Source organism: Thalassophryne amazonica, chromosome 8 (assembly GCF_902500255.1).
Source record: "Thalassophryne amazonica chromosome 8, fThaAma1.1, whole genome shotgun sequence".
NCBI classification, from domain to species: Eukaryota; Metazoa; Chordata; class Actinopteri; order Batrachoidiformes; family Batrachoididae; genus Thalassophryne; species Thalassophryne amazonica.
The window spans coordinates 104397741-104420587 of NC_047110.1; the positions used below are offsets into that span (position 1 = coordinate 104397741).

Sequence of the window (22847 nt, forward strand, 5' to 3'; positions counted from 1 at the left end):
TTTGCAAAACCGAGGAACTGTTGCAGCTTCCTACGGCTTGTTGGTTGGGGCCAATCTCTCACCGCCGCAACCTTGGCCGGATCAGGGGCGACAGAGTTGGAGGAGATGATAAACCCCAGGAAGGACAAAGAGGTGCGGTGAAACTCACACTTCTCGCCCTTCACAAACAGCCGGTTCTCCAACAACCGCTGCAGGACCTGATGTACATGCTGGACATGGGTCTCAGGATCCGGAGAAAAGGTGAGTATATTGTGCAGATATACGAAGACGAATCGGTGCAGGAAGTCCCGCAAGACGTCATTAACCAAAGCTTGGAATGTCGCAGGGGTGTTAGTGAGGCCGAACGGCATGACCAGGTACTCAAAATGACCTAACGGGGTGTTAAATGCCGTCTTCCACTCGTCTCCCTTCCGGATCCGAACCAGGTGGTATGCATTTCTAAGATCCAACTTGGTGAAGATTTTGGCTCCATGCAGGGGCGTGAACACTGAATCTAACAGGGGTAACGGGTATCGATTGCGAACTGTAATCTCATTCAGCCCCCTGTAATCAATGCATGGACGGAGTCTGCCGTCTTTCTTGCTCACAAAAAAGAAACCTGCACCCATCGGGGAGGTGGAATTCCGGATCAGCCCGGCGGCTAATGAGTCCCGGAGGTAGGTCTCCATTGATTCGCGCTCAGGACGTGAGAGGTTGTACAGCCTGCTGGACAGAAACTCAACGCCCGGAATCAAATCAATGGCACAATCGTACGGACGGTGTGGGGGAAGGGTGAGCGCCAGATCCTTGCTGAAGACGTCAGCAAGATCGTGGTACTCAACCGGCACTGCCGTCAGATTGGGAGGGACTTTGACCTCCTCCTTAGCCTGTAAACCGGGAGGAACCGAGGATCCTAAACACACCCGATGGCAGGTTTCACTCCACTGAACCACCACCCCAGACGGCCAATCCATCCAGGGATTGTGTTTCAACATCCAAGGGAAGCCCAAAATCACACGGGAGGTAGAAGGAGTCACAAAAAACTCGATCTCCTCCCGATGATTTCCAGACACCACCAGAGTTACAGGTTGTGTCTTGTGAGTGATTAAAGGGAGAAGGGTGCCATCTAGTGCCCGCACCTGTAATGGCGAAGGGAGCGCCACCAGAGGGAGCCCTACCTCCCTAGCCCATCTGCTGTCTAGCAGATTCCCTTCTGACCCCGTGTCCACCAGTGCTGGGGCTTGAAGGGTTAAATCCCAGCTCAGGATTGTAACTGGGAGTCGTGTGGAAATATGTGTATGTCCCACGTGAATGTCTTGGCCCACCCTAAGCCCAGTTTCTAGGGGCGGGCGTTGGTGTTTAACCGCTTGGGGCAGTCTCTCTGCTGATGCTCGCTTGAGCTGCAGATAAAGCACTCCCCGCGGGCCAGCCTCCTCTGTCTGTTAGGTGGTCTAAATGTGGCCCTGCTCGTGTCCATAGCTTCATCAGCAGGGGGAGCTGTAGCCACACGGAGCGTTGAGGCTGTGGAGCGTGGGGAGGGCGGAACCTTTTCGGACCCGGAAGGGAGAGGGACGGCGCGTGCCCGGCCACGTCCTTCATCTCGCTCCCGACGGCGTTCCTCTAACCGATTGTCTAACCGTATAACGAGATCAATAAGCCCATCTAAATCCTGCGGTTCTTCCTTGGCTACCAGGTGCTCCTTCAGGACCGACGACAGTCCGTTTATGAAGGCGGCGCGGAGCGCAACGTTATTCCAGCCGGACCTCGACTGCATATTCAGCTGTGCTCCGGCGCCCCTGTCTCACTGACAGCAGCACAGTTGAAGCAGTCTTTCCTCTATTAGGGTGATCAAAAACCATTTTGAACTCCCTCACAAACCCAGTATAAGTGGTAAGGAGCCGTGAATTTTGCTCCCAAAGCGCTGTAGCCCAAGCGCGTGCCTCACCACGAAGCAAGTTTATTACATAAGCCACCTTACTGGCGTCAGACGCGTACATTATGGGACGTTGTGCAAAGACGAGCAAACACTGCATAAGAAAGTCCGTGCACGTCTCCACACAACCTCCGTATGGCTCTGGGGGACTTATGTATGCTTCAGGGGATGGTGGGGGGGGGGTCGTTGAACGACCAGTGGAACGTCTATATTCTGCACCGGGTCGGCAGGAAGAGGAGCTGCAGCAGCGCCCTGAGCGCGCGCTTCCACCTGCGCGGTGAGAGCCTCCATCCTGCAGTTAAGGATGATGTTTTGCTCGGTCATCAAATCCAACCGAGCGGTAAAGGCGGTGAGGATTTGCTGCAACTCACCAATCACGCTTCCTGCAGACGCCTGTGCATGCTGCTCTTCCATTGGTTGTCCAACAGATGGTTGACGCCCCTCGGGATCCATGACGCTGGCCGAGATATCCTGTTGGGAAAGTGTAGTGACAAGGACCCACAACAGGGGGCGTAAATGATGGGACAATGAAAGAGTCGAATATGAACACTTTACTGTTGTGAAAGAGCACAACAAAAACACAGAGGATTACAGAATTTGAGCAAACAGTCAATCCACAAAGGTGACGTGTGGGCAGGTTCGAGGACAGAAGACGTCTGTCCTGAGAAGAACCGGAACCACACGATTTCCTCCGCCACCGAACCTGGAGAATACTGGAGCCGCCAACTTCCGAGTCCCCAGGTGGCCACCGTCTCCGAGTGTCGGATCTGGTACTGCTGGCGAGGAGCAAAAACAGTCAGATGTGGGTGCGTGCACACCCAGTAACAACAATGGTGGGAATTCCACCTCCACCTCTAACACACACTCGTGCAGCTCCTGTCTAATCACTTATCTGGTTGGGGTGTGAAGCGAAGCCGTTGCTGATCACACCAAACGCCAATCTCTCAGATAAGGAACACCACAGGAAAGCGGCTGCAAAAAGAGTTCAGACTAAGACACAGTTTAGTGTTAAGGCTGAGAATATTACCTTCACAGGTAGATGATGTCTCGGCAACGAGGTGGAGATGCCGTCCGGTTTTTATGGAGTGGAATGATGAAGTGTAGATGGATGACAGCTGTCATGAGATAATGAGTGACAGCTGTCACCCCCGGCTGTGTCCGTGGTGGCAGCGCCCTCTCGTGCCTGAAGCCCGCACTTCAGGCAGGGCGCCCTCTGGTGGTGGGCCAGCAGTACCTCCTCTTCTGGCAGCCCACACAACACAAAGTGTTTCATTTAAGTCATTTTAACTCATTTAGTTTACTTCCATTCTATTCAAAATTGTCCATGGAAACTGTTACCTTTTGTTACCTGTTTTTTTTTTTTAATTTCAATTTATTATATTTGTAAAGTGCAAAATCACAACAATGCTGCCTCAAGATGCTTCACACAAGTAAGGTCTAACCTTACCACCCCCCACCCTGAGCAAGCACACAGGCAACAGTGGTAATGGTTAGGGTTAGAAAGCAAGAATAGGGTTGGAAGAAACCTCAAGCAGACCAGACTCAAAGGGGTGACCCACTGCTTAGGCCAGTCCAACAGTTACAAGGTTTTTACAAAAAACACAAACAGTCTGTAATTTAAACAAACAAACAAACAAAAAAAAAACAGTCCATCTTGGGTTTTTAGTCCACAAGTGTCCATGCTTTTCCTTCCCACTGTCGCCAAGTGCTTGCTCACAGGGGGTCGTTTTGACCATTGGAGTTTTTACGTAATTATTGTATGGCCTTGCCTTACAATATAAAGCGCCTTGGGGCAACTGTTTGTTGTGATTTGGCGCTATATAAATAAAATTGATTGATTGATTGATTGATGTTCAGCACTCGCAGGGCCATAAGAAGTATGACTTCTAGTCATTGATGCAACAGGCATGGCATCCTGATGTCAGTCCAATGCCCTGGGGTGCAGGCCCATTATCAGTATCATCAAAGTTTTCATCAGTGCCTCGGACAAAGAGTAAAAGAGCAGAATCAGTTGGCCGGAAATAAATGCACCTAAGGCATGAGTTCACCAACAGTAAATCAACAGGATTTGCTAATAATATGAATTAAAAGAAGAGGAAGCATAGTTCCATACTACACAGGTATGCTAGTTATACAAGAAGAAGAACAGATGTGTCTTTACTCTGGACATGAATGTCTCTACAGAATCTGTTTTATTTCTGCAGACAGATCATTCCACAAAAACAGAGCACGATAAGAGGAAGTTCTGTAGCCCACAGACTTTTTAATCACCCTATGGACACAAAGTAGTCCTGCACCCTGAGAACACAGAGCACAGGCCAGTATGTAAGGTTTAATTAGGTCAGCTAAGTAGGGAGGCGCTAATCAATGATATGATTAATTTCATAAATTAGTAACAGAGCATTAAAATCAGACCTCACACAGACAGGAAGTCAGTGAAGGGAGGCTAAAATCTGTGTCATGTGGTCAAACTTTCTGCTTCTTGTCATAATTCTGGCAGCAGCATTTTGAACCAGTTGGAGAGCTCTATTGCTGAACTGCAGTAGGTCCAGTCTAGAAGAATCAGGGTCTCAGCATCAGCCACAGACAAGGCAAAGAGACCGTAATAAAATAAAATTAATAAATGAGTGATCTGAAACCACTGACGTGAGAGACACAATATCAATATTTGAGACAGTAATAACACGAGCGAGGAACAAATCCAATGTGAGTTGAACCCTGAATGCATTGCTGTAATCTTAATATATCTGTAATGTCCATGAATGATTTGCAGAGGGGGTCAGAAGGCTTATTTACATGAATGTTGAACTCACCAACAATCAGAATGTTATTCACACGAGTTGCAAAATTAGAGATCCTTTTGTTTTTTTGTTTGTTTTTTTGGGGGGGGGGGGGGGGGGGGGGCAGATTAGTAACTTGTTTCACTTAAATCTGAATAAATTACACGTAGCGGTACCAGTTTTATGATGAAACTGTAAAAAACTATTGTTAACCTACGTAAGTCCCACTGTTGTACCAACATCTTGTAATAAGACATGATGACACACATCATAAAATATACACACATAAAAACATTTGAATTGAATAGAAGAAAAAAGGAGAATTTAAATTTTAAAATGTTTTGGGTTTGTGTTTTCCCCAAACTTGATTTTGCCCATAAAATTAATGTGAGAGGGCTTCATGCAACCCTCTTCTATCATGACTTTTTAAGTTGGTCTTTGAGGTCACTGTGCATTTATTTATTCCTGCCCAGAGTATCAGTACGAAGCGGCTCACCAGAATAAAGTCGTGGTAGGTTGCTGACGGCGGCGAGGAGCTGGCGATGATCGACTGACAGCTCCCTCAGCCTCTGCAGACACTTATCCCCGTCTGTGTTCTGGTCAAACTCCACTGTTGCTGTCCTCAAAGTGTGCGACGCCTCCTTCAGGTCGGCCCTGGCCTCTCTGAGCTGTTCCAAACCCCAGCCCACCCCCTCCAGGTACGACTGGACCATGGACTGGAAGATGAGCACACAGAGAGTCCACACAGTCCAGTGCCAAATAGTTTTAAGTAACTCCACTGCAGTGTTATATCAACTCTCTATAGTGTAAGGTCAGGTCACTGACACTATGATAAATTCCAGTGCAGTCACTGAACTAAACCTTTAAAACTGTTTATGAATGGGAACGGTTTAGACTTATTGATTATATCGATGAGCATTGATGGATATGAGGAACATAAACATTATTTCATATATTTTATTCATGCATCATACTGTGGAAGTGTAACTTAGAGAAGCTGGCACATGTACGTCCACTTCAAAAACTCATGGCTGCAGTTCCATCATGGATTTAACAGACCACATGCACTGATCTCACAGATCAGTGACCACGTGTGTAGCGTGTCCCGTGTCGTCACCTTGAGTCTGCTGTGTATGGAGGCGGTCCTTTGGCTTTCTCGCTTTCTGTATTGGTTCAAACACTCCAGATGTTCAGGCCTACAGAAAACAACTGAGGCCCATTTTAGGGCGGCGCCACGAGCCAAGTGCTCCGCCCTCTCCACCTCTGGCCATACTTCATTCACTGGCACAATGTCTGTGGAGAAAGAATTCTAAAAGGTCATTTTAACAATAATAAAAGGTAACTTAGTGAAGGCTGAAGTTCATCACGACAAAGACATTAAACAGGTCATTTGTCTAAAAACATCCTGTGGATGACACAGGCTGTGTGCAACATTTATGGCTAAGAAATATTTAAATGGTATCAACTTAAAACAATGAACAAAAAATATGAAAGAGTAGCAATTCAGAAATTTCAGAGGTTTAAATTATATTATAGAATTAAAATTAATATTTAAAAAATGTCAAAAAACAGTCAGACGATCGTTTCTATGGTCACGTCATATTAAAACAGCAGCAAGTAAAAAACGATTTCAAAGCAGATAGAAATTCAAAATTTTATAGAATTAAAAGAAGACAACAAAATAAAAAATAAAAAACATTCTCAAAGTAGCAGCAAACTTTTTATGGCTCATAAATATTAAAATAGTGCCAAATGAAAAAATAAAAATGAGAAGCAACTCAGAAACAGATATAAATTATACAATTTACAGAATTCAAAATAAAATAATTTAAAAAATTGTCTCTAACACACACACACACACACACACACACACACACACACTGTATCAGTTTATGGTGCGAGTTATAGGTAGGTAAGTAATATCACGAACTGAAAACAAAATAATAACCTGGAATCAATGCAAACACACAAAAATCATCATCTCATGTTTAATCAGCTTACTATCACCACTGAGGAATATATTTTTCATTGCAGTTTGTCAATTTGGTATTAGGATTTCACAAAAACTACAGATCAGTTTGAAATTATGCCTGGTGGGCCAAAAAAAAAAAAAAAAAAGATAAAATCCTATTAAGGCACTTTTTCTTATTCCTTTCCTCTTTATATATATATATATATATATATATATATATATATATATATATATATATATATATATATATATATATATATATATATATATATATATATATATATATATATATAAAGAGGAAAGGAATATACACTCAACAAAAATATAAACGCAACACTTTTGGTTTTGCTCCCATTTTGTATGAGATGAACTCAAAGATCTAAAACTTTTTCCACATACACAATATCACCATTTCCCTCAAATATTGTTCACAAACCAGTCTAAATCTGTGATAGTGAGCACTTCTCCTTTGCTGAGATAATCCATCCCACCTCACAGGTGTGCCATATCAAGATGCTGATTAGACACCATGATTAGTGCACAGGTGTGCCTTCGACTCTACCATAAGCCGTCTCCAAAGGCGTTTCAGAGAATTTGGCAGTACATCCAACCAGCCTCACAACCGCAGACCACGTGTAACCACACCAGCCCAGGACCTCCACATCCAGCATGTTCACCTCCAAGATCGTCTGAGACCAGCCACTCAGACAGCTGCTGAAACAATCGGTTTGCATAACCAAAGAATTTCTGCACAAACTGTCAGAAACCATCTCAGCGAAGCTCATCTTCATGCTCGTCGTCCTCATCGGGGTCTCGACCTGACTCCAGTTCGTCGTCGTAACCGACTTGAGCGGGCAAATGCTCACATTCACTGGCGTTTGGCACGTTGGAGAGGTGTTCTCTTCACGGATGAATCCCGGTTCACACTGTTCAGGGCAGATGGCAGACAGCGTGTGTGGCGTCGTGTGGGTGAGCGGTTTTCTGATGTCAGTGTTGTGGCTCGAGTGGCCCATGGTGGCGGTGGGGTTATGGTATGGGCAGGCTTCTGTTATGGACGAAGAACACAGGTGCATTTTATTGATGGCATTTTGAATGCACAGAGACACCGTGACGAGATCCTGAGGCCCATTGTTGTGCCATACATCCAAGAACATCACCTCATGTTGCAGCAGGATAATGCACGGCCCCATGTTGCAAGGATCTGTACACAATTCTTGGAAGCTGAAAATGTCCCAGTTCTTGCATGGCCGGCATACTCACCGGACATGTCACCCATTGAGCATGCTTGGGATGCTCTGGACCGGCGTATACGACAGCGTGTACCAGTTCCTGCCAATATCCAGCAACTTCGCACAGCCATTGAAGAGGAGTGGACCAACATTCCACAGGCCACAATTGACAACCTGATCAACTCTATGCGAAGGAGATGTGTTGCACTGCATGAGGCAAATGGTGGTCCCACCAGATACTGACTGGTATCCCCCCGAATAAAACAAAACTGCACCTTTCAGAGTGGCCTTTTATTGTGGGCAGTCTAAGGCACACCTGTGCACTAATCATGGTGTCTAATCAGCATCGTGGTATGGCACACCTGTGAGGTGGGATGGATTATCTCAGCAAAGGAGAAGTGCTCACTATCACAGATTTAGACTGGTTTGTGAAGAATATTTGAGGGAAATGGTAATATTGTGTATGTGGAAAAAGTTTTAGATCTTTGAGTTCATCTCATACAAAATGGGAGCAAAACAGCAGGATAATGCACGGCCCCATGTTGCAAGGATCTGTACACAATTCTTGGAAGCTGAAAATGTCCCAGTTCTTGCATGGCCGGCATACTCACCGGACATGTCACCCATTGAGCATGTTTGGGATGCTCTGGACCGGCATATACGACAGCGTGTACCAGTTCCTGCCAATATCCAGCAACTTCACACAGCCATTGCTTTAATTAACAGACAGAGCTTTAATTCATTTGAAAGCTTGACTCTTAGTCTTGTCCATCCAAATTGCAAGTCCCAAAAACCAGTTTTATTTGTTATTATCTATCGTCCACCTGGTCGTTACTGTGAGTTTCTCTGTGAATTTTCAGACCTTTTGTCTGACTTAGTGCTTAGCTCAGATAAGATAATTATAGTGGGCAATTTTAACATCCACACAGATGCTGAGAATGACAGCCTCAACACTGCATTTAATCTATTATTAGACTCAATTGGCTTTGCTCAAAATGTAAATGAGTCCACCCACCACTTTAATCATATCTTAGATCTTGTTCTGACTTATGGTATGGAAATTGAAGACTTAACAGTATTCCCTGAAAACTCCCTTCTGTCTGATCATTTCTTAATAACATTTACATTTACTCTGATGGACTACCCAGCAGTGGGGACTAAGTTTCATTACACTAGAAGTCTTTCAGAAAGCGCTGTAACTAGGTTTAAGGATATGAGTCCTTCTTTATGTTCTCTAATGCCATATACCAACACAGTGCAGAGTAGCTACCTAAACTCTGTAAGTGAGATAGAGTATCTCATCAATAGTTTTACATCCTCATTGAAGACAACTTTGGATGCTGTAGCTCCTCTGAAAAAGAGAGCTTTAAATCATAAGTGCCTGACTCCGTGGTATAACTCTCAAACTCACAGCTTAAAGCAGATAACCCGTAAGTTGGAGAGGAAAGGGCGTCTCACTAATTTAGAAGATCTTCACTTAGCCTGGAAAAAGAGTCTGTTGCTCTATAAAAAAGCCCTCTGTAAAGCTAGGACATCTTACTACTCATCACTAATTGAAGAAAATAAGAACAACCCCAGGTTTCTTTTCAGCACTGTAGCCAGGCTGACAAAGAGTCAGAGCTCTATTGAGCTGAGTATTCCTTTAACTTTAACTAGTAATGACTTCATGACTTTCTTTGCTAATAAAATTTTAACTATTAGAGAAAAAATTACTCATAACCATCCCAAAGACATATCGTTATCTTTGGCTGCTTTCAGTGATGCTGGTATTTGGTTAGACTCTTTCTCTCCGATTGTTCTGTCGGAGTTATTTTCATTAGTTACTTCCTCCAAACCATCAACATGTCTATTAGACTCCATTCCTACCAGGCTGCTCAAGGAAGCCCTACCATTAATTAATGCTTCGATCTTAAATATGATCAATCTATCTTTATTAGTTGGCTATGTACCACAGGCTTTTAAGGTGGCAGTAATTAAACCATTACTTAAAAAGCCATCACTTGACCCAGCTATCTTAGCTAATTATAAGCCAATCTCCAACCTTCCTTTTCTCTCAAAAATTCTTGAAAGGGTAGTTGTAAAACAGCTAACTGATCATCTGCAGAGGAATGGTCTATTTGAAGAGTTTCAGTCAGGTTTTAGAATTTATCATAGTACAGAAACAGCATTAGTGAAGGTTACTAATGATCTTCTTATGGCCTCAGACAGTGGACTCATCTCTGTGCTTGTTCTGTTAGACCTCAGTGCTGCTTTTGATACTGTTGACCATAAAATTTTATTACAGAGATTAGAGCATGCCATAGGTATTAAAGGCACTGCGCTGCGGTGGTTTGAATCATATTTATCTAATGGATTACAATTTGTTCATGTAAATGGGGAATCTTCTTCACAGACTAAGGTTAATTATGGAGCTCCACAAGGTTCTGTGCTAGGACCAATTTTATTCACTTTATACATGCTTCCCTTAGGCAGTATTATTAGACAGCATTGCTTAAATTTTCATTGTTACGCAGATGATACCCAGCTTTATCTATCCATGAAGCCAGAGGACACACACCAATTAGCTAAACTGCAGGATTGTCTTACAGACATAAAGACATAGATGACCTCTAATTTCCTGCTTTTAAACTCAGATAAAACTGAAGTTATTGTACTTGGCCCCACAAATCTTAGAAACATGGTGTCTAATCAGATCCTTACTCTGGATGGCATTACCCTGACCTCTAGTAATACTGTGAGAAATCTTGGAGTCATTTTTGATCAGGATGTCATTCAAAGCGCATATTAAACAAATATGTAGGACTGCTTTTTTGCATTTACGCAATATCTCTAAAATTAGAAAGGTCTTGTCTCAGAGTGATGCTGAAAAACTAATGCATTTATTTCCTCTAGGCTGGACTATTGTAATTCATTATTATCAGGTTGTCCTAAAAGTTCCCTGAAAAGCCTTGTTAATTCAAAATGCCGCAGCTAGAGTACTGACGGGGACTAGAAGGAGAGAGCATATCTCACCCATATTGGCCTCTCTTCATTGGCTTCCTGTTAATTCTAGAATAGAATTTAAAATTCTTCTTCTTACTTATAAGGTTTTGAATAATCAGGTCCCATCTTATCTTAGGGACCTCATAGTACCATATCACCCCAATAGAGCGCTTCGCTCTCAGACTGCAGGCTTACTTGTAGTTCCTAGGGTTTGTAAGAGTAGAATGGGAGGCAGAGCCTTCAGCTTTCAGGCTCCTCTCCTCTGGAACCAGCTCCCAATTCAGATCAGGGAGACAGACACCCTCTCTACTTTTAAGATTAGGCTTAAAACTTTCTTTTTTGCTAAAGCTTATAGTTAAGGCTGGATCAGGTGACCCTGAACCATCCCTTAGTTATGCTGCTATAGACTTAGACTGCTGGGGGGTTCCCATGATGCACTGAGTGTTTCTTTCTCTTTTTGCTCTGTATGCACCACTCTGCATTTAATCATTAGTGATCGATCTCTGCTCCCCTCCACAGCATGTCTTTTTCCTGGTTCTCTCACTCAGCCCCAACCAGTCCCAGCAGAAGACTGCCCCTCCCTGAGCCTGGTTCTGCTGGAGGTTTCTTCCTGTTAAAAGGGAGTTTTTCCTTCCCACTGTCGCCAAGTGCTTGCTCACAGGGGGTCGTTTTGACCGTTGGGGTTTTTACGTAATTATTGTATAGCCTTGCCTTACAATATAAAGTGCCTTGGGGCAACTGTTTGTTGTGATTTGGTGCTATATAAATAAAATTGATTGATTGATTGATAGCGCGCAACAACGTGGAACATTATTCTTGACCGTGCGTAATGGTTCCTGATAATTCTCCAGCAACACGTGCCATTAATCGTAACATGTGGTAACAGGTTGCAGCAGTTCGTGAGGACACCTGACGTCTCTGCCCGGAATCATCACATTCATGATCAGCGGCCAAGAATGTATACTTTGTGGCATTCATGACGTGCTGTCATTATGTGTAAACGCAGCAGTAGATCAGGATAAGTGTTCATGTCCAGTGAAACAATATAAATCGTCATGGGGCAATCCAGTTACTGTACAGTAACAAATGCAAATGTGTATCACAACAGAATGGACTGTTGACCTTGATGCAAGTCTGGACTGTTAACCTTTATGAAGGTCTGAATAGTCGACCTTGGTGCAGGTCTCTGAGTGTCCTTCCAGTTAGTGATGGGTTCGTGAGTCAGCATACAGCAGCCTCTCTGTCAGCTGACAGCTTCACGTCAAACCTCACAGGACATGTACGTCAGTAAGGCTGTTTATCTGACAAGGACTTTCATCGATTGAGGAGCGCGTGCTTCGGTTACACTAGATGACACCTTTGCAGCACACCAGTCTCCACCCTCATGTGGTTTCAGACTGGGTGAATGTTTTCACCCTGACTGGATTGCTAATCCTGTCCACAGGATGAGGCTCAGTTGAAGATCCAGGTGCAGATGATCGTTGTACCCAGGGTGGAGGAATTTAGGATTCAAGAGAAAATGGGATTTAATCCTCTGACCCTTCAGTTGGAGGACAACCAGCCTGTGTGCTGCGTGCATGTTTAAACATCATTACACAAACAGGGTTGTCTCTGTGTCCGGGGTCATGAGACACTCAGCTATCTTCTACTGCAATAAAATCTCACCAGCAACTACGTCACCATCAGCATTTTTGTAAACAATGCACCGGCACGCCCTCTCCGGTGATGACTGCAGAGCAGCGGTTATTCACTCATTAATGCTTTATAATGCTGACATAATAGAGGGCTCAAGGGGTCGTCAGCGCACACGGTCATCAGTTTCATCTGGTTGACAGCCAGGATTCCAGTTCAAACACACACACACTTACTGTACGGTGGATAAGCCTTTGTCCTGAATTTATCAAAATGTTTGCAGTCATTTCATTCAAACACTGTTTACACCCCAGTCTGCTCAGTAATCTGTACCTGCTGATGCATTTACAATGCTGTGTCTCCTTTCACACCATGGTCTTCACCTGAACAAATATCGTATTCCTGTTCCCTTTTATCACTTTAACGTTGTGATTAGTGCAGCAGATAGGCAAAATGTGCATTAATTTGTGACTAAAGCAGGAAATGTGGCACACATATTATTCTAAATTAACTATGGCTTATTTTCAGATGTGGAGGCATCCTGGAGCTGATCTCTAAAGACCTACAGGGGTCAATGAAGAATTACACAGGGGTCAAAATTTAAAAGTGTTCCAATCATATTGAAAGGTATACCATATTATTTGTCTGATCTTAACCATCCTAAAAAGGTATAGTTTAGACTATCTTTGACTGAATGTTATGGAGTTATAGGGTAAAAACAGCAAAAACGATGACAAAGGTCAATTTCAGTTTGTACAAGGGTCAAAAGTTAAAGTCTCCAAAGTAAAGGTCAAACAATGTTGATGTCTAATGGATTCTATGACATTTGACGTCTCCCCGTAAAATAACTAAGCATGAAACATGGTGCAAACTATTCCTTTTAAAAACCCTATTAACTCAACCAATAATTTGCATCACTATTACCAAAATTGGAGCAACTTTAACTTTTGACCCTTGACCTTTATCACCCTTATTTACCATTTTTTTAGCACCATAAATCCAAAACATTCAGTCATAGATGGTCCAAACTATACTGTTTGGGAAGCTTTACAATCAGACAAAAAAAAAAAAAAAAGGTATACCTTTCAATATGATTCAAACATTTTGAAATTTTGACCCCTGTGTAATTCTTCATTGACACCTGTAGGTTATTACAGGTCAGCTCCAGGATGCTTCCTCATCTGAAATTAAACATTACTTAATTTATAATATGTGTGCCAAATTGGGTGCTTTAGTCACAAAATTAACAATTGTTGTGGAAATTATAGGTAAGCTGCACCACCAGGTATATAAAACCAGGATCAAAATCTCTCAGCTAGGAGTTTATTTTTTGTGTCATTACAATAAACAGGCATTTATAATTGTCAGTACAGAAGGAAATTAGAAAACTAATATTATGTAATTTAAGATTATGTATTAAAATTCTGAGAATATGGACTGAAATTTTGAGAATATATAACAGATCTTGAAAACATTTAACTAAAGTCTGAAAATACAGAAATAAAATAAAAAAATAAAAGAAATGACAATGTGAAATGAAAGAACAAATGGATGGAAAGAAAAAGAACATAGAAATTTTCCAAATATGGAATGGAAATTTAAAAATATTGATTGTAAATCAGAATATGGACTGAAAATTTGAGATTATATCATGGAACTTTAAAATATTAAATGAAAGTGTGAAAATACAACATGAAAAACTTGAAATGAAAAAAAAATGAAAGCTTCAAAGCAAATAATGGGAAATTATGAAAGTTGAAAAAATAGACAAAATTTGAGAATAAGGGAATAAAGTCTGACAATATGGAATGGAAATCTAAAAACATGGATCATAAATCTGCAACTATGGATTGAACATTTAAGAATAGATGATGGAACTTGAAAATACTCAATGAAAGTCTGGAAATACCAAAAGAAAACTGAAATAATTAACAGAAATGACAACATTGAATGAGAGAAAAAATAAATAGAAAGAAAAATTTGATCAAAAACATGAGAATATAGAAAGTTTGTGAATATGGAATGGAAATTAAAAAATATTGATTGTAAACCAAAATATGGACTGAAAATATTTAAGTTTAAAACATTAGTTTAAACACCAGTAGAGGCTCTTGCTTGCCTCTACTGGTGGTTGGCTCTCACTGCGGTATTGTATCACTTCCTGTTCCGGAGCACAGCTGTGTTTTTCTGTATCTGTTAGCTGTTTAATCTGCGCAGTTAGATTGATCTAGTTATCTAGATTACGATTTGTTTCCCAGTGTAATCTTTACGTGCCTTAACTAAAGCACTCCTTCTGCTGAATCACCTCTAAATTATTTACACATTATTCACTTTGTGTGTTTTTAGGAATCCGCTAGCTTAGCGTAGCTACTAGCTCTTAGCCGGTTTAGCATGGCGGCTTCTCCTGTCTCTCCTGCACTTTTCTGCTCTGGGTGTGAAATGTTTAGTTATTCCTCGGCCTCCTTTAGCAGTAATGGTACTTGTAATAAGTGTAGCTTATTCGTAGCTTTGGAGGCCAGGCTGGGCGAATTGGAGACTCGGCTCCGCACCGTGGAAAATTCTACAGCTAGCCAGGCCCCTGTAGTCGGTGCGGACCAAGGTTGCTTAGCCGCCGTTAGTTTCCCTCTGGCAGATCCCGAGCAGCCGGGAAAGCAGGCTGACTGGGTGACTGTGAGGAGGAAGCGTAGCCCTAAACAGAAGCCCTGTGTACACCGCCAACCCGTTCACATCTCTAACCGTTTTCCCCACTCGACGACACACCCGCCGAGGATCAAACTCTGGTTATTGGCGACTCTGTTTTGCGAAATGTGAAGTTAGCGACACCAGCAACCATAGTCAATTGTCTTCCGGGGGCCAGAGCAGGCGACATTGAAGGAAATTTGAAACTGCTGGCTAAGGCTAAGCGTAAATTTGGTAAGATTGTAATTCACGTTGGCAGTAATGACACCCAGTTACGCCAATCGGAGGTCACTAAAATTAACATTAAATCGGTGTGTAACTTTGCAAAAACAATATCGGACTCTGTAGTTTTCTCTGGGCCCCTCCCCAATCAGACCGGGAGTGACATGTTTAGCCGCATGTTCTCCTTGAATTGCTGGCTGTCTGAGTGGTGTCCAAAAAATGAGGTGGGCTTCATAGATAATTGGCAAAGCTTCTGGGGAAAACCTGGTCTTGTTAGGAGAGACGGCATCCATCCCACTTTGGATGGAGCAGCTCTCATTTCTAGAAATCTGGCCAATTTTCTTAAATCCTCCAAACCGTGACTATCCAGGGTTGGGACCAGGAAGAAGAGTTGTAGTCTTACACACCTCTCTGCAGCTTCTCTCCCCCTGCCATCCCCTCATTACCTCATCCCCGTAGAGACGGTGCCCGCTCCCAGACTACCAATAACCAGCAAAAATCTATTTAAGCATAAAAATTCAAAAAGAAAAAATAATATAGCACCTTCAACTGCACCACAGACTAAAACAGTTAAATGTGGTCTATTAAACATTAGGTCTCTCTCTTCTAAGTCCCTGTTGGCAAATGATATAATAATTGATCAACATATTGATTTATTCTGACTTACAGAAACCTGGTTACAGCAGGATGAATATGTTAGTTTAAATGAGTCAACACCCCCGAGTCACACTAACTGTCAGAATGCTCGTAGCACGGGCCGGGGCGGAGGATTAGCAGCAATCTTCCATTCCAGCTTATTTAATTAATCAAAAACCCAGACAGAGCTTTAATTCATTTGAAAGCTTGACTCTTAGTCTTGTCCATCCAAATTGGAAGTCCCAAAAACCAGTTTTATTTGTTATTATCTATCGTCCACGTGGTCATTACTGTGAGTTTCTCTGTGAATTTTCAGACCTTTTGTCTGACTTAGTGCTTAGCTCAGATAAGATAATTATAGTGGGCGATTTTAACATCCACACAGATGCTGAGAATGACAGCCTCAACACTGCATTTAATCGATTATTAGACTCTATTGGCTTTGCTCAAAAAGTAAATGAGTCCACCCACCACTTTAATCATATCTTAGGTCTTGTTCTGACTTATGGTATGGAAATTGAAGACTTAACAGTATTCCCTGAAAACTCCCTTCTGTCTGATCATTTCTTAATAACATTTACATTTACTCTGATGGACTACCCAGCAGTGGGGAATAAGTTTCATTACACTAGAAGTCTTTCAGAAAGCGCTGTAACTAGGTTTAAGGATATGATTCCTTCTTTATGTTCTCTAATGCCATATACCAACACAGTGCAGAGTAGCTACCTAAGCTCTGTAAGTGAGATAGAGTATCTCGTCAATAGTTTTACATCCTCATTGAACACAACTTTGGATGCTGTAGCTCCTCTAAAAAAGAGAGCTTTAAATCAGAAGTGCCTGACTCTGTGGTATAACTCACAAACTCATAGCTTAAAGCAGATAACCCGTAAGTTGGAGAGTTGGCGTCTCACTAATTTAGAAGAGCTTCACTTAGCCTGGAAAAAGAGTCTGTTGCTCTATAAAAAAAGCCCTCCATAAAGCTAGGACATCTTTCTACTCATCACTAATTGAAGAAAATAAGAACAACCCCAGGTTTCTTTTCAGCACTGTAGCCAGGCTGACAAAGAGTCAGAGCTCTATTGAGCTGAGTATTCCATTAACTTTAACTAGTAATGACTTCATGACTTTCTTTGCTAACAAAATTTTAACTATTAGAGAAAAAATTACTCATAACCATCCCAAAGACGTATCGTTATCTTTGGCTGCTTTCAGTGATGCCGGTATTTGGTTAGACTCTTTCTCTCCGATTGTTCTGTCTGAGTTATTTTCATTAGTTACTTCATCCAAACCATCAACATGTTTATTAGACCCCATTCCTACCGGGCTGCTCAAGGAAGCCCTACCATTATTTAATGCTTCGATCTTAAATATGATCAATCTATCTTTGTTAGTTGGCTATGTACCACAGGCTTTTAAGGTGGCAGTAATTAAACCATTACTTAAAAAGCCATCACTTGACCCAGCTATCTTAGCTAATTATAGGCCAATCTCCAACCTTCCTTTTCTCTCAAAAATTCTTGAAAGGGTAGTTGTAAAACAGCTAACTGATCATCTGCAGAGGAATGGTCTATTTGAAGAGTTTCAGTCAGGTTTTTAGAATTCATCATAGTACAGAAACAGCATTAGTGAAGGTTACAAATGATCTTCTTATGGCCTCGGACAGTGGACTCATCTCTGTGCTTGTTCTGTTAGACCTCAGTGCTGCTTTTGATACTGTTGACCATAAAATTTTATTACAGAGAGGCACTGTGCTGCGGTGGTTTGAATCATATTTGTCTAATAGATTACAATTTGTTCATGTAAATGGGGAATCGTCTTCACAGACTAAAGTTAATTATGGAGTTCCACAAGGTTCTGTGCTAGGACCAATTTTATTCACTTTATACATGCTTCCCTTAGGCAGTATTATTAGACGGTATTGCTTAAATTTTCATTGTTACGCAGATGATACCCAGCTTTATCTATCCATGAAGCCAGAGGACACACACCAATTAGCTAAACTGCAGGATTGTCTTACAGACATAAAGACATGGATGACCTCTAATTTCCTGCTTTTAAACTCAGATAAAACTGAAGTTATTGTACTTGGCCCCACAAATCTTAGAAACATGGTGTCTAACCAGATCCTTACTCTGGATGGCATTACCCTGACCTCTAGTAATACTGTGAGAAATCTTGGAGTCATTTTTGATCAGGATATGTCATTCAAAGCGCATATTAAACAAATATGTAGGACTGCTTTTTTGCATTTACGCAATATCTCTAAAATCAGAAAGGTCTTGTCTCAGAGTGATGCTGAAAAACTAATTCATGCATTTATTTCCTCTAGGCTGGACTATTGTAATTCATTATTATCAGGTTGTCCTAAAAGTTCCCTAAAAAGCCTTCAGTTAATTCAAAATGCTGCAGCTAGAGTACTGACGGGGACTAGAAGGAGAGAGCATATCTCACCCATATTGGCCTCTCTTCATTGGCTTCCTGTTAATTCTAGAATAGAATTTAAAATTCTTCTTCTTACTTATAAGGTTTTGAATAATCAGGTCCCATCTTATCTTAGGGACCTCGTAGTACCATATCACCCCAATAGAGCGCTTCGCTCTCAGACTGCAGGCTTACTTGTAGTTCCTAGGGTTTGTAAGAGTAGAATGGGAGGCAGAGCCTTCAGCTTTCAGGCTCCTCTCCTGTGGAACCAGCTCCCAATTCAGATCAGGGAGACAGACACCCTCTCTACTTTTAAGATTAGGCTTAAAACTTTCCTTTTTGCTAAAGCTTATAGTTAGGGCTGGATCAGGTGACCCTGAACCATCCCTTAGTTATGCTGCTATAGACGTAGACTGCTGGGGGGTTCCCATGATGCACTGTTTCTTTCTCTTTTTGCTCTGTATGCACCACTCTGCATTTAATCATTAGTGATCGATCTCTGCTCCCCTCCACAGCATGTCTTTTCCCTGTTTCTCTCCCTCAGCCCCAACCAGTCCCAGCAGAAGACTGCCCCTCCCTGAGCCTGGTTCTGCTGGAGGTTTCTTCCTGTTAAAAGGGAGTTTTTCCTTCCCACTGTAGCCAAGTGCTTGCTCATAGGGGGTCGTTTTGACCGTTGGGGTTTTACATAATTATTCTATGGCCTTGCCTTACAATATAAAGCGCCTTGGGGCAACTGTTTGTTGTGATTTGGCACTATATAAAAAAATTGATTGATTGATTGATTGAATGAAAGTGTGAAAATAAAGAATGAAAACTCAAAATCTAAAATGAAAGCTTCAGAGTAAATAATGGGAAATTACAAAATGGACCAAAAGTTTAAAAAAAAGGGATTGAAAATCAGAGCATAAGTCTGAAGGTATGGAACATTAAAGAATAACATTAAAGAACTAGAAGCACTCAGAGAGCGCAAACCTCCGCCAAGGCCATAGGGTCACTGACGTCACATAGAATACCCTTTAGCAAAGAGGCTTATTCCACGTCGTTTCACGCATCTACCGTCATGTTTCAGATTCAGTAGTTAAACCCTTAGATCTTCAGCAAATGTATTTATAAAGAGAAACTGCATGAACTACACAAGTTTTTTTTTCTAATAAGTTTATTCAATGAGGAGAAACAAATGCTAAATTATTGTTGTGTCATAACTTAATTTTGGTTCAGCCTTTGTGACCCGTCTTCATGAAGTTAGATGCAAAAATGTTGAAATTGGCCCTATCCTGCAATGATAAAGAATCCTTAAAAAATTACTGGATCTGGATCGTGTTCCAGATCATTACAAAAATTTAATGACTTCTAAGTTAGGCCAAGATACACCCCTGGTAAAAATTTCATTGAAAACCGTTGAGGATTTTTTGAGTAATCCTGCTAACCAACCAACCAACCAACCATCCAACAAATAAACGGACACGACCGAAAACATAACCTCCTTGGTGGAGGTAAAAATGTTTCCATTTTTCAAAGGTTGTTCTGGCCACCATCTTGGCTTTCCAAAATTGGTGACCTTCAGAAATCAACATTTCACTTTCTTGACTTCATGTTCAAATTCATGGTACGCAGTCAACAGATAACAGCACTGTTCTTGGTTTAAGTACAGATTCATAGCCATTATTACAACTTTCAAGAAGGATTGAGTATGTTTTTTTTAAAGAAAAATAAAAAAAAAAAATGGACAATTACAAATATCTGGATCTGATATTTGTAGACAAAATCAGAGAAGTGAGATTGAGATGGCTTGGACATGTGGAACCCAGGGTATATAGAGAGAAGGATGCTGAGGATGGAGCCACCAGGCAGGAGTAGTAGAGGGAGGCCAAAAAGGAGGTTTATGGATGTGGTGAGGGAGGACATGCAGGTGGTTGGTGTGACAGAGGAAGTTACAGAGGTCAGGGTGAGATGGAAACGATTGCTGTGGTGACCCCTAATGGGAACCGCCAACAGAAGAAAAAGATAAATATTTGGATCTGATTAGTAATAAGAAGAAAAAACAAAACAAAAACACCCACATGTACCAAGTTCCTACATCCTAGAAATCATTGACATCAGCTACCCTCAATAAAAAAAAAAAAAAAAAAAATGGTAGCACAGACTATTAGTATCCATCAGCTTCAGTAATTTGTAATGCGTACCTCTGGATCAAGCCCTCCAAAATTCATATGTAGCCGCTTCAGTCATAATTCTAGGTTAACCAGAAGTCCAGCAAGTGAAAATTTAGTGTTTGAGGGTTTCCATTTTTAGAAAGCCAAGATGTCCACCATAACAACCTTTGAAAAAAAAAGAAAACTTTTTTAAAATTCCTCATTTCAGAAGCTTTCTAAAAATGTAGTATTCCCAATCAAACAACAATAATAATAATGATAATTTAACAAACCTATGAATCATTACACAAAGAACCAGAGTAATAGTGCAAATTTTGACAGTTGGATTACCAGTTACTGCACCTTAGCAAATGGCACTTTCTCAAAAAGAAAACATGAAATTTTATATAGTTTGCCAGAAGGCACATGGGAGACTGAACCCTGGACTTCATTCATTCATCTTCTACCACCGCTTAGTCCAATTAAGGGTCGCGGGGTACACCCAGGACAGGACGCCAGTCTGTCGCAGGGCCACAAACAGACAAACAAACACAGACACACCCACACACACACCTACGGACAATTCAAAGAGTCCAAACCACCTAACCCACATGTCTTTGGATGTGGGAGGAAACCGGAGCACCTGGAGGAAACCCACGCACACACAGGGAGAACATGCAAACTCCACACAGGAATTGAACCCACGACCTTCTTGCTGTGAGGCAACAGTGCTAACCACTAAGCACCATGCTGCCGAAGCCTAGACTTGATCAGTTTTAATATATAAAAATCCTTTTGTGACCACAGTCAGTTTTTGAGAACCATCTGCTCCACACAGCACCCCACTTTGAATTTCTCAATGATTTATGGTAAATTCAAACTGTGCAAATAAGTGTGTCCAGCACCCTGTTTATATCTAGATTTTGCTTTGTTTTTTCTCTTTATAAAAGTTTTTTGTCATTTCTGTTCAGTAACTTTGGAGCAAAAAATTTATTTTTTATCATATAAATGGTAAATGGACTGCATTTATGTAGCGCTTTTCCATCTGCATCAGATGCTCAAAGCGCTTTAAACATCAATGCCTCACCTTCACCCTGATGTCAGGGTGCTGCCATACAAGGTGCTCACTACACACCGGGAGCAACTAGGGGATTAAGGACCTTGCCCAAGGGCCCTTAGTGATTTTCCGGTCAGGCTGGGATTTGAACCGAGGATCATCTGGTCTCAAGCCCAATGCTTAACCACCTCCCCCATGGGAGGTGCTGGTCATATAAAATTGGTTAACATTTCTTTCTGAAGATACTCTTATTCATGTAGTTGAAAATCAATTTTGACTACGACTGTTCCGGGCTGGAGGACATTGACCGGATGAAATCCAATATTTAATCAAAACCACAAACATCACGCTCGCTGAGGTCTTCAGTCCTGCAGTTTGATGTCTTTTTGCTGTCGACTTTAAAAGTGGGTGTTAGCCATTCAGCAGTGACAACAACAGTATGTGTGAATGTGAATGTGCGCATGTGTTCAGTTACCTTCTTGTTTGTCACCGGGGTTATTCTCATCTTTTGCTGACATTGAAGTTCAGTTTCCAACCAGCCGTCTGCCTGAGGTGTCTGCTGTTCCCAGAGGACCAGAAGGTGAAGGATCCCAGGGTGAGACGGCAGCAGAGGTGGCTGAAGAAAGACGAGAAAGGGTGGAGGACAGAGGGCACATATCTGTCCTACTGACGGGTTTTCTCTTAAGCCGTACAGACTCTCTCACCAACACATCCTCTCTTGAGAGGCCAGCAGGAAGGGAGGGAGCAGGGGGGAGGAATAATGCTGGAGGGTGGAGGCAGAGACAGACTGGCCTGGACGGGGAGGGTAGAGACATGCTGCATTCACAGTCTGTGCAGAAGACAGCAAAGAACTCAGAGAGACTGTTTTGGTAGCCAACTTCCCGTGAAAAGCACTAGTGTAAGGTGACCAAATGTCCCGTTTTCCCAGGACATATCTTGTTTTTTTACATCCTGTCCTGACCGTCCTGTTTTTTTTTTAAGTTATGAAAATGTCCTAGTTTTCATTGTTTTTCTTCTTTGTGTAAACTTTGAGTATCATTTGAGTATCTCATTGCCAGGCCGAGTGTCCTGTTTTTGGTGATCAAGATAACGTTACCCTACATGAGTGCAACCTAAAGAACAACAAAGATATTCATCACATTTACTGTATTTTCTGGAGTATAAGTTGAACCTTTTCCCAGCTCTTAAATGTA

At 41.9% G+C, this 22847-nt stretch overlaps 1 protein-coding gene across 4 annotated transcripts in view; it reads right to left on the bottom strand.

Moving 5' to 3' along the window:
- Positions 1–22356, bottom strand: part of exoc3l1 (exocyst complex component 3-like 1) — a 49768-nt gene extending 27412 nt beyond the window's left edge. For 3 of the 4 annotated variants that reach the window (XM_034177149.1, XM_034177151.1, XM_034177152.1), the window contains exons 1-3: positions 22130–22356; positions 5810–5985; positions 5189–5408 (exon numbers count right to left, since the gene is read on the bottom strand). In XM_034177149.1, coding sequence (XP_034033040.1) covers positions 5189–5408; positions 5810–5985; positions 22130–22172 — 439 coding nt within the window. In that variant the 5' untranslated portion in view covers positions 22173–22356. The remainder of the gene's footprint in view (positions 1–5188; positions 5409–5809; positions 5986–22129) is intronic. The other variant, XM_034177150.1, reaches the window with a different exon arrangement.
- Positions 22357–22847: the final 491 nt, after the last annotated feature.